We start from the raw sequence: 13097 nt of genomic DNA, 5'->3' as shown, positions 1-13097 counted from the left end.
CCTGATCAAATTATCAAAGCTCAAAATACTGTACTTCTCCAGTATACTACAGTGGTGGTGCCGTCTAGGTTTTTTGTCTAGGATTTTCAAAGCTTGATTATGTGAAGATCTAAGAGGATTTAAAACAGTTGGTTTGGCTTGAGACCATGATGACATACAATACAATATATATATATATATATATATATATATATATATATATATATATATATATATCCAAAAAAAAAAAACCCCGACCACTCCTCCCTTATCTAGACTGGATTTGATCACCTGAAGGAAATAACAAGCCGTGCCGGTGGAGTGTTTAGATCGGAAGCCAAATTGCATGGGGTGTAACATATTTCCATAGTTAAGGTGCTCAATCAGCTTTTCGGCAACAATTTTTTCAATTACTTTAGAGACTACAGGAAGTATACTTATGGGTCTATAATTTGTAATGTCTTTTATGTTTCCTGATTTAAAAATGGGCGTAACAATTGCCATCTTACAGGAAGAAGGGAAAGCACATTCTCTAAATGATTGATTAACTATGTGCACAATTGGTTCAGCAAATACCTCTTTATATTTTTTTAATAACTGCAAATCAAATCCCCATGAGTCCTTTGCTCTCGAGATCGAGAGTGATGTAATAACTGCGTTGACCTTGCCTTCATTTACACATTCGAAGTCCAGTACTTCCACGACGGTGGATTGTGATCCTCCTGTGGTACCACCAGCCGTGGCCCCAACAATGGCTGCATGGGGCGTTAAAAGCAGCTCAGAGGGGTTACTTAATTCCAGTATTGAGGAAATGAAGTAATCATTAAACATATTGGCAACCATTAAGCTGTCATTTACAGTGACTTGCGTTTCAGGTGTAAGTGTTTCATTATTGTCAATGTTTATGTAAAGTTCGATCGGTCCTCTTTTAATCTGCTCTTTCCCTGAAAGATTATTAATACACTTCCAAATCATTTTACTATTCCCTTTAGCCTGGTTAATTATATCTAAAAAGAAGTCTGCTTTAGCTCTTCTGAGCTGTCCTATGACTTTATTTCTCAGATTTTTAAAAATCAACTGGTCAGTCCCCAACCTAGACTTGAGATACTTTTTTAAGGAAGCATCTCTTTCTTTCATTAAAAGCCATAACCTCTCACTAAGCCATGGTAAGGTTTTTTTACTTTTAAATTTTCGCGGCTTCCTTTTTGTGTATTTAGAGAGAATTTGGGTAATTGCATTTTTAAGAGTGCTAGAGGCCTGCTCATAGTCCTGACCACCGACTAAACCATTTCGAACAGTAGTATTTATTTCAGTATCCAAGAGCTCCATGTCACGCTTAGGAATAAGTGAGATATAGGTCTTTTCTCTATTTTGATTTCTATAATGGGTTTTGGGGAGTTTTCTTGAGACCAGTGTTAGATTATGGTCTGATAAACCGGTTATTAAATTATAGATTTTATTGACACAATCTGACTTATTAGTAAATATCAGATCTAGTAGTGTTTTAGTGGAGCTAGTTATTCTAGTTGGATTCCTTATCATTTGAGTCAGATTAAACTGTTTAGCCAGGTGCCTTAATCTATTAGAACGCGTTTTATCCAACCAATTTAAGTTAAAATCACCCATGAAAATAGTTTCCTTGTTGTTACAGACTTTAAATACATCTTTTAACATATCAAAAAAAGTATCCTTCTCACTATTTAGCAGAGCCACCGTCACTGCGTCCGGAGCTCAGCTCCGCCCCCAAGACGATTGTGATTGGTTTAAAGTCCTCATATTATGCTTATTTTCAGGTTCATAACTGTATTTAGAGGTTATATCAGAATAGGTTTACGTGGTTTAATTTTCAAAAAACACCATATTTTTGTCGTACTGCACATTGCTGCAGCTCCTCTTTTCGCCCTGTGTGTTGAGCTCTCTGTTTTAGCTACAGAGTGAGACATCTCACTTCTGCTCCATCTTTATTGGGAGTCGCACATGCTCAGTAGCTAGGTAAGGACTACTAGCCAGTCAGGAGCAGAGTATGAGGGCGTGCCCTGACAGTACCTAGGTAAGGACTACTAGCCAGTCAGAAGCAGAGTATGAGGGCGTGCCCTGACAGTACCTAGGTAAGGACTACTAGCCAGTCAGGAGCAGAGTATGAGGGTGTGCCCTGACAGTACCTAGGTAAGGACTACTAGCCAGTCAGGAGCAGAGTATGAGGGCGTGCCCTGACAGTAGCTAGGTAAGGACTACTAGCCAGTCAGAAGCAGAGTATGAGGGTGTGCCCTGACAGTAGCTAGGTAAGGACTACTAGCCAGTCAGGAGCAGAGTATGAGGGCGTGCCCTGACAGTACCTAGGTAAGGACTACTAGCCAGTCAGAAGCAGAGTATGAGGGTGTACCATGCTAGCAGCTAGGTGAGCATTATAACGTGTGTTCCAAAGTGACCACGTTGGTCTCTGAAGTAAAGGCTGGACTACAATAGAGCTGTTTGGAGCAGTTTGTGGACAGTGTTTTCTGTTGGAGATGGTAAGTCCCTTTGGGGGGGGACTTTGGGCTTTTTCACTTTATAAACCTATAACATGCACAAAAAAGATATATAACACAAAAAAGGAAAGGAGAAAAAGCCAAAAAGCGTGATATGAGCACTTGAAATAAATGCAACAGATATACAGTATAGATAGATAGATAGATAGATAGATAGATAGATAGATAGATAGATAGATAGATAGATAGATAGATAGATAGATAGATAGATAGATAGATAGATAGATAGAGCTGGCAATGCGAGATGAGCAACCAATTGTGTTCTTTTATTTTTATTTGCATAATTGTATTTACCTCAAACAGTCGGAGGATGTTGGCCACCATGATGGACACGGAGCTGGCCGACGCGCCGATCACTCCCACCACCCTCTCTGGTTTTCGGATGATGGGCGGCTCCCCGTTGGAGCAGCGGATGTCGGACGTGTCTTTCTGGATCACCGCCTGGACGAAGGTGAGCGACTGCTCCAGGGCGTATGTGTCCCGCGAGCAGGTGTCCAGGATGCGGGCGCCCAGCGTGATGTTGGGCAGCAGCTCCGGGTCGCTGTTGATCTGGTCCAGAGCGTACAGCATGGCCTCCATGCGGTGCACGCCCTTCTCCTTCTTCAGCTCGCCGCAGGGAAGGCCGTGGGGGCCGCGCGAGTGGATGGGGAACAGCCCCCCCAGGGTGATGTCACCGACCAGCTTTATGGAGTGGGGGTGGAAGTGCTGGTGGGAGGCGGCGCTCACCTGGACCGGCGGTCCTCCAATCCAGAGCCAGAGAGACAGCAGGAGGCGGGGCCACAGGGAGGACGGACCAATCCAGAACGAGACGTGATGATGACAGCGGTGGGGGGAGGGAGGAGGAGGAGGAGGAGGGGCCTGATGATGTCATGCTGAGGGGACGTTTAGGGGAGACTGTTCATCCTGCCGCGGACACCTGGGGAGACATTAATCAATCAATCAATCAATTAATTAATCAATCAATCAATCAATCAACCAATCAATAAATTAATCAACCAATCAATAAATTAATCAACCAATCAACCAATCAGCTAATCAGTCAATTAATCAACCAATCGGTCAACCAATCAATCAATGAATCAATTAATCAACCAATCAGTCAACCAATCAACCAATCAATTAATCAATCAACCAATGGCTTCAGGAGAGGAACAGATTCTTTGAATTGGATTTAGTTTTTAAACATATATAGATAAGATTAAAAAGGTTTCTTCTGATTAATATATCAGTTTTCTTTCTTATATATATATATATATATACACAAAACATTCCCTGACATTGGACCTGAAAAATAAAAACTAAATAAATAAAAATAGATATTTTGAAAACAAAATAGAGAAAATTACAATAAGAAATGTGAAATATACAACATGACATGCATACTCAGTTATAAAAAGGCACATTAAATTAATTTAAATTTAGCAATACAATTTAGAATACACCCAAAAGTTGGCCTTGGCAGTGGAGCAGATTCATAAGAAACATGTGACCTTTTCCGTGAATTTCATAATTTAATTTGTTACAATACAACATTGCATCTTATTAGACACCCACATATTGTGTGACACATGTCCATCTTTGCTTGGAACAGGAGAAAGAGAGAGCAGATGGTTCTTTCTCATAGTTTGGGTGTTTTTAGTTACAATGTGGGAGTACATATTAATTTTGAAAAGACAAAAAAAGGGCATACTGCATAATATGTGACCTTATGGTGTGTTTATCTGCTCACTTCTTTATTTAATCAAATGTCTATTTATTCAAAAATGCTGGAAAAAGACAATATCACACACATTATACATGTCTTATAATCTAACAATACACATAATTATGATGTTATTATTAACAGTTATGTAGTCTTATTAACACATAATTAGACAGACAGACATAGACAGACAGACAGACAGACAGACAGAGCGAGAGAGAGAGAGAGAGAGAGATAGACAGACAGACAGACAGACAGACAGACAGACAGACAGATAGATAGATAGATAGATAGATAGATAGATAGATAGATAGATAGATAGATAGATAGATAGATAGATAGATAGATAGATAGATAATTTGGATTTTTGACACATTTCCTGCTTAAATAAAAGTTGTATTGAAAGAATAACCAATAATAAGTTGAGTGATTATTGAAAAATCCTAAATTTTGGAACAGCTGCATCAGTTTTCTGTCCCGGCTGCTCTCGTTATAAAGTCACAGTGCGTCTGACTGACTAAATCAAATATAGGACTTTAAAACAGCCTATAGAGCTGCAACTATACTGACTATTTTCACTATTGATTAATCTGCAGGTTATTTTATCGGTTGATCAATTCATTACGTGACCTATAAAACATGTTATAATAATGAAAAATGCCGAAAGTGACACGTGTCTTTTGTTTTCTCTGACCCACTGCAGACATGCAGCAGAGGATGGAGGATATTATTTTAGTGATTAATAAATCTAAACACAGTTGAGGTGATTTAAGGTGATTCATTTCAAAATTAATTCCAGCAAAGAAAATAGCCTAATCATAAATAAGAAAATACCTACTTAACCCTTGTGTTGTCCTCGAGTCAAATATGACCCGTTTTCAAAGTATTTTCTTTTTTATATATCAGAAATATGGCTTTTCTTACAACCTAAATAACTTGGGTGCACCATGCTTTGCAGGTAAAATGAATGATTACTTTCATAGAACTTTTGTTCTATGAAAATGTTGAAATGGTTTTAAAACAGTATTTTTAGTAAACTTGGACATATAGCCACCAGTCTGTGCTTCACTCAGCATCCTCTGATCTTAACTATTAGTCGAAATCATTCATAATTTCAGCTTTTTTTCAAACTCAAAAATTAGGTATAATGTCGACAAAAAAATAAAGCGACAAAAACGACAGAAAAAGCACCAAAAAAAGTTCATTTTCAATTTTTACAACAAGGTAGCTTAATGGTCGGCGGGAAGACAGCACACGGGTTGCTGTCTAAAATCCTATAATTGTTCAATATGTGGGCCTAATTAATCCTCAGGAATAAATGTCACGTTAACTATTTCTGTCAGATTGAACGTCACCGGTTTGACTCACTGGTTGAGTTGGGATCGCCGGACTGGTTGAACTGGTTTCATCCTCTGGTTTTTATTTCATCACCTGGTTTGCTTCAGAGAGAATCAGAGGGGAACTCACTGGAGCGGATTCCCGTCTCCTCCCGGTCTGATGTCAGTTCGGATCCCGCTCAAACTCCTCGAACCCGCCGGTCTGCTCCGGTAAACTCACCGCCGCTCCCGGTGTGTCCCTCGGATGTGAAACTGCGGTTCGGCTCCTCCAGTCAGTCAGTGAAAGACTGACCTGTCTGTCTGCCTGTCTGACTGCCTGTCTATCTGTCTGTCTGTCTGTCTCTCTCTCTGTGTAATTAAAACATGCACATGGACACGACACACACTCTCAGCTCTCTGTCGGGGATTTAAGTTCTGCGGATTTCAGTCGGAGTGGATCATCTGTGTCAGAGAACATCTCCGACCGTCGATTAATAGCTTTAGTCGACAGTGACCTCTGCTGCTCGGTATATCTAAATGTTAACTTTGAGTGAATTTATAGGAGAACTCTATACAGACACAAATAGTCAAACAGACGTCAAAACTAAAATACAAAAAAAAATGTCATCCCCTCTGCAATAACCACTCTGAACATCAAATAGACATCGGACTGCTCCGAATGTCTGTCACTGCTTGGGACAGACAATCTATCTATCTATCTATCTATCTATCTATCTATCTATCTATCTATCTATCTATCTATCTATCTATCTATCTATCTATCTATCTGTCTGTCTGTCTGTCTATCTATCTATCTATCTATCTATCTGTCTGTCTGTCTGTCTATCTATCTATCTGTCTGTCTGTCTATCTATCTATCTGTCTATCTGTCTATCTAAAATACATGTTTTCTGACATGTTATGGAAATGAACAGCCCCATATCTATAAAGTAAATGCTGTTTTTGCCTGTATTGTCTCCCACTGTCTCACTCACTGTTTACCTGCAGGCGTCAGACAGGTGTTCACTGTTTACCTCCTGCTGTTTAAATTCACTTTGATCTTCGCACACACACACACACACACACACACACACACACACACACACACACACACACACACACACACACACACAGGAACAGAGGCATGTAAATATTTACTTACATGTTTCTACAAAGACGAAAAGAAAACTTAACAGTTAAGAATTGAAATCAGTTTTTGAGTCAACAAGTCAGAGGCATAGACTGAATTTATTTTGTGTTGTGGTCTATTTGTTGTGTGTTGTGGTCTATTTGTTGTGTGTTGTGGTCTATTTGTAGCGTGTTGTGGTCTATTTCTTGCGTGTTGTGGTCTATTTGTGTGTGTTGTGGTCTATTTGTTGTGTTTTGTGGTCTATTTGTGTGCGTTGTGGTCTATTTGTTGCGTGTTGTGGTCTATTTGTTGCGTGTTGTGGTCTATTTGTTGTGTTTTGTGGTCTATTTGTGTGCGTTGTGACATATTTGTGTGCATTGTGGTCTATTTGTTGTGTGTTGTGGTCTATTTGTTGCGTGTTGTGGTCTATTTGTTGTGTTTTGTGGTCTATTTGTGTGCGTTGTGGTCTATTTGTTGCGTGTTGTGGTTTATTTGTTGCGTGTTGTGGTCAATTTGTTGCGTGTTGTTGTTGCGTGTTGTGGTCTATTTGTTGTGTGTTGTGGTGTATTTGTTGCGTGTTGTGGTCTATTTGTTGTGTGTTGTGGTGTATTTGTTGCGTGTTGTGGTCTATTTGTGTGCATTGTGAAATATTTGTGTGCATTGTGGTCTATTTGTTGTGTGTTGTGGTCTATTTGTTGCGTGTTGTGGTCTATTTGTTGTGTGTTGTGGTCTATTTGTTGTGTTTTGTGGTGTATTTGTTGTGTTGTGGTCTATTTGTTGTGTGTTGTGGTCTATTTGTGTGCGTTGTGGTCTATTTGTTGCGTGTTGTGGTTTATTTGTTGCGTGTTGTGGTCAATTTGTTGCGTGTTGTTGTTGCGTGTTGTGGTCTATTTGTTGTGTGTTGTGGTGTATTTGTTGTGTGTTGTGGTCTATTTGTGTGCGTTGTGGTCTATTTGTTGTGTTTTGTGGTCTATTTGTGTGCGTTGTGGTCTATTTGTTGCATGTTGTGGTTTATTTGTTGCGTTGTGGTCAATTTGTTGCGCGTGTTGTTGCGTGTTGTGGTCTATTTGTTGTGTGTTGTGGTGTATTTGTTGCGTGTTGTGGTCTATTTGTTGTGTGTTGTGGTGTATTTGTTGTGTGTTGTGGTCTATTTGTGTGCGTTGTGGTCTATTTGTTGCGTGTTGTGGTTTATTTGTGTACGTTGTGGTCTATTTGTGTGCGTTGTGGTCTATTTGTTGCGTGTTGTGGTCAATTTGTTGCGTGTTGTTGTTGCGTGTTGTGATCTATTTGTTGCGTGTTGTGGTCTATTTGTAGCGTGTTGTGGTCTATTTCTTGCGTGTTGTGGTCTATTTGTGTGTGTTGTGGTCTATTTGTTGCGTGTTGTGGTCTATTTGTAGCGTGTTGTGGTCTATTTCTTGCGTGTTGTGGTCTATTTGTGTGTGTTGTGGTCTATTTGTTGTGTTTTGTGGTCTATTTGTGTGCGTTGTGGTCTATTTGTTGTGTGTTGTGGTCTATTTGTAGTGTGTTGTGGTCTATTTCTTGCGTGTTGTGGTCTATTTGTGTGTGTTGTGGTCTATTTGTTGTGTTTTGTGGTCTATTTGTGTGCGTTGTGGTCTATTTGTTGCGTGTTGTGGTCTATTTGTTGCGTGTTGTGGTCTATTTGTTGTGTTTTGTGGTCTATTTGTGTGCGTTGTGACATATTTGTGTGCATTGTGGTCTATTTGTTGTGTGTTGTGGTCTATTTGTTGCGTGTTGTGGTCTATTTGTTGTGTTTTGTGGTCTATTTGTGTGCGTTGTGGTCTATTTGTTGCGTGTTGTGGTTTATTTGTTGCGTGTTGTGGTCAATTTGTTGCGTGTTGTTGTTGCGTGTTGTGGTCTATTTGTTGTGTGTTGTGGTGTATTTGTTGCGTGTTGTGGTCTATTTGTTGTGTGTTGTGGTGTATTTGTTGCGTGTTGTGGTCTATTTGTGTGCATTGTGAAATATTTGTGTGCATTGTGGTCTATTTGTTGTGTGTTGTGGTCTATTTGTTGCGTGTTGTGGTCTATTTGTTGTGTGTTGTGGTCTATTTGTTGTGTTTTGTGGTGTATTTGTTGCGTGTTGTGGTCTATTTGTTATGTGTTGTGGTCTATTTGTGTGCGTTGTGGTCTATTTGTTGCGTGTTGTGGTTTATTTGTTGCGTGTTGTGGTCAATTTGTTGCGTGTTGTTGTTGCGTGTTGTGGTCTATTTGTTGTGTGTTGTGGTGTATTTGTTGTGTGTTGTGGTCTATTTGTGTGCGTTGTGGTCTATTTGTTGTGTTTTGTGGTCTATTTGTGTGCGTTGTGGTCTATTTGTTGCATGTTGTGGTTTATTTGTTGCGTGTTGTGGTCAATTTGTTGCGTGTTGTTGCGTGTTGTGGTCTATTTGTTGTGTGTTGTGGTGTATTTGTTGCGTGTTGTGGTCTATTTGTTGTGTGTTGTGGTGTATTTGTTGTGTGTTGTGGTCTATTTGTGTGCGTTGTGGTCTATTTGTTGCGTGTTGTGGTTTATTTGTGTACGTTGTGGTCTATTTGTGTGCGTTGTGGTCTATTTGTTGCGTGTTGTGGTCAATTTGTTGCGTGTTGTTGTTGCGTGTTGTGGTCTATTTGTTGCGTGTTGTGGTCTATTTGTAGCGTGTTGTGGTCTATTTCTTGCGTGTTGTGGTCTATTTGTGTGTGTTGTGGTCTATTTGTTGCGTGTTGTGGTCTATTTGTTGCGTGTTGTGGTCTATTTGTTGTGTTTTGTGGTGTATTTGTTGCGTGTTGTGGTCTATTTGTTGTGTGTTGTGGTCTATTTGTGTGCGTTGTGGTCTATTTGTTGCGTGTTGTGGTTTATTTGTTGCGTGTTGTGGTCTATTTGTTGCGTGTTGTGGTCTATTTGTTGCGTGTTGTGGTCTATTTGTTGCGTTTTGTGGTGTATTTGTTGCGTGTTGTGGTCTATTTGTTGTGTGTTGTGGTCTATTTGTGTGCGTTGTGGTCTATTTGTTGCGTGTTGTGGTTTATTTGTTGCGTGTTGTGGTCAATTTGTTGCGTGTTGTTGTTGCGTGTTGTGGTCTATTTGTTGCGTGTTGTGGTCTATTTGTAGCGTGTTGTGGTCTATTTCTTGCGTGTTGTGGTCTATTTGTTGCGTGTTGTGGTCTATTTGTGTGCGTTGCGACATATTTGTGTGCATTGTGGTCTATTTGTTGTGTGTTGTGGTCTATTTGTTGCGTGTTGTGGTCTATTTGTTGTGTTTTGTGGTGTATTTGTTGCGTGTTGTGGTCTATTTGTTGTGCGTTGTGGTCTATTTGTTGCGTGTTGTGGTTTATTTGTTGCGTGTTGTGGTCAATTTGTTGCGTGTTGTTGTTGCGTGTTGTGGTCTATTTGTTGTGTGTTGTGGTGTATTTGTTGCGTGTTGTGGTCTATTTGTTGTGTGTTGTGGTGTATTTGTTGTGTGTTGTGGTCTATTTGTGTGCGTTGTGGTCTATTTGTTGCGTGTTGTGGTTTATTTGTGTACGTTGTGGTCTATTTGTGTGCGTTGTGGTCTATTTGTTGCGTGTTGTGGTCAATTTGTTGCGTGTTGTTGTTGCGTGTTGTGGTCTATTTGTTGCGTGTTGTGGTCTATTTGTTGCGTGTTGTGGTCTATTTTTGCGCGTTGTGGTCTATTTGTTGCGTGTTGTGGTCTATTTGTGTGCGTGTTGTGGTCTATTTTTGCGCGTTGTGGTCTATTTGTTGCGCGTTGTGGTCTATTTGTTGCGTGTTGTGGTCTATTTGTTGCGTGTTGTGGTCTATTTGTTGTGCGTTGTGGTCTATTTGTTGCGTGTTGTGGTCTATTTGTTGCGTGTTGTGGTCTATTTGTTGTGCGTTGTGGTCTATTTGTTGCGTGTTGTGGTCTATTTGTGTGCGTTTTCTTAATGTTGGGTGTTGTGGCCTCTCAGGGCCACCATATATTACCATCTCAAACACCATCAATGTTTCTATCAAGCACTACATTTGCGCCCCACAGCCCTATGTGATGAGGAGCGATTTGATTTTTCTGTCAAGGAAAAAAGGAAATATATGTATGTATGAATTAACACAGTAAAATAATGTGTCTTCTTTGCTGACATGAACAAGCATCACACACAACTACAATAGTCTTGTCAGCAAAGCCAAAGAGATACTCAAAGATGTAGATGAACAAGGTGGGAGTGAACTGTTGGTCAACTTAAGTTCTAAGTGAGTGTAGGTTTCTAACTCCAACTTGATCTGCTTTATGACAGTGGAACACGACTTTATGACATCATGTTCTACAATGCTTTATGACACACGACACAGGCACTGAGTTCCATCAAATATGTCTAACAGAACACAGACAATTACGCATGAGAATAAGACAATTACTACTGTTATTAAATAAAGGTCTTGAACAGTAAACCAAGCTGTATCTGAAAAAAATAGAAAGTCAGCCTAGTGCAGACATTTTAAATCTATGCTCATTTGGGTATATTTGTCTTTTGTTAGCTCCTGTGAAAATGTCCCTACCCCACACGTACCCTATGGTATGACGTTTATTATATTTTTCAGCATAAACTCAGTCTAACTTTTTTGCTTTATTGTCAATTTCACACAGTGTAAAGCTTCCAGGAAGCCAACACACAATCAAAATGACACACAGCTTTAACAATATACAAATAATAATTTGAATAATATTCATGACTCAAAACCATAAAACGGTACAGGAGCTGTCAAAGAAACACAATAGGTGATCAGGGAGGAAAAAATACAAGTGCAAGAAGTAAGCTGGAGATAGACAGAGAATAGCCGAAGTTTTGACATACCTTACCATTTCTGCTCAGGTTTTAGATCAGGTCTGTCGGACTTTTTTCATACCAGGGAGTAAAAATCTTTGGACATTATGTCATTTAATATAAGTGCAGTCAGTCCGCTTGCAGTGTATGCTCAAATCCTTATATTTCCGATAAATATTCCATATTGGGGATACCTTTTTCAATGCTACAACAGACAAGGCCCCACACTTGTTGGACAAGTTATTCATCTTAACTGTGTAGGCATACAGACTTTCTAAACTGCGTTATGAACACTCTATTTACTGATGACACAAACCTCTACAGATGCACGTGTTGACAATAAGGCTGCTTTTGTACAAGGTCTGTCTTCTTATTTGTGACTCATTGGTGTGCATCGTGTGATGAGCATTGTTGTGCATCGTAGGCAGAGGCATAGACTGTCAATATCAACAGTTTATGGGCAGAGGTCGAGTCAGGTTGATCTGGCCAGTATCAGAGACCTGGAGTCTCATTTATAAACGTGGCGTACGCACAAAACGGGACTGAAAATGTGCGTACGCCACTTCCCACGCAAAGGTTGTGATTTATAAATAATAAACTTGACGGGAGAATGTGCGGTCCTCCACGCAAACCTCCAACTCAAATCTTCAATAAAAATGTGTTTTTAATGTTTAATCGCCGCTGTCTCGCCGTCACATTGTCCGCCACGGAGCGCAGGAGGAGGAGATGGCCGGTTCCATGGAATACAGGATAGCATCAAATACCCTAGCATTAGATAACTGCAGAACAATAAATAAATAACTGTCTTTTCTTTTTGTGCATATCTCATCAAATGTCAAAGTCTGGAAATCCAGCCGTTAAGCTCTCTCTCGCGCAATCGTTACACTTACTGTCCTCGTAATCGGTCCGAACTTTAATACTGTTCCTGACAAAACCTGCATGAAGGAAAGTGTTTGTGTAACAGAGTTAAAAATCTAATTTATCTAAATGAAACAGCTTTGTTAGTTGTGAATGGGAGCCACCCTTGGCCATGTGGTGTACTGCAGATCTGCTGCATGTGGTCTCGCGGTTTTCTAAAGGTAAATTGATGTTTAAGTTGATAACTTTGATGTATCTCATGTGTTATATTATTTCCATACACTGTACTGCGTTTTGCATGTTCTGACAGAAAGTTGTCAATGTTTTCCTTTTGACCGTGACTTTCTGCATACTAAGGGGTCACGTGGCTAGTTGTAAACTCCGCTAGTCACCTCCATGCATTGGAAGTAATATTACTCTGTGTCAATCATGTGTGTACTGTACGTTTAATCTCAGTATAGCTTCGATATATGCATGAGACAACAGCGTATGTTAATTAAAGGGCTGATAGAATGATTATATAGGGTATTTCACAATGTTTATTAAGGTCTCCTAAAAGGGTATGTAACATTGGTTGGGCTAAAAATGTCCTAGGTGCTATTTTTTTGGCCCTTATGCATCTCTGTGTAATGGCTCTATTTAGAACAACCTTTTCTTCCAAATATGGTATGCTCATGAATATTTAGATGAGCTGCGCGCTGACTGGTTGAGGAACGACATACACATACATTGGAGACGATACAGCAAGTCTCATATTTCTCACACACACACACACACACACACACACACACACACACACAC

At 39.9% G+C, this 13097-nt stretch overlaps 1 protein-coding gene across 1 annotated transcript in view; it reads right to left on the bottom strand.

The window, feature by feature from the left end:
• The window catches only part of grm6a (glutamate receptor, metabotropic 6a), a 67400-nt gene extending 55714 nt beyond the window's left edge, over nt 1-11686 (bottom strand). The window contains exons 1-2 of the mRNA XM_028582641.1: nt 11633-11686; nt 2802-3365 (exon numbers count right to left, since the gene is read on the bottom strand). Coding sequence (XP_028438442.1) covers nt 2802-3365; nt 11633-11686 — 618 coding nt within the window. The remainder of the gene's footprint in view (nt 1-2801; nt 3366-11632) is intronic.
• Nucleotides 11687-13097: the final 1411 nt, after the last annotated feature.

The sequence above is a fragment of the Perca flavescens genome, chromosome 7 (genome assembly GCF_004354835.1).
Source record: "Perca flavescens isolate YP-PL-M2 chromosome 7, PFLA_1.0, whole genome shotgun sequence".
Classification (NCBI taxonomy): domain Eukaryota; kingdom Metazoa; phylum Chordata; class Actinopteri; order Perciformes; family Percidae; genus Perca; species Perca flavescens.
Note: the sequence above shows the minus strand (reverse complement) of the source record. Positions and strands in the feature narration are given on the sequence as shown.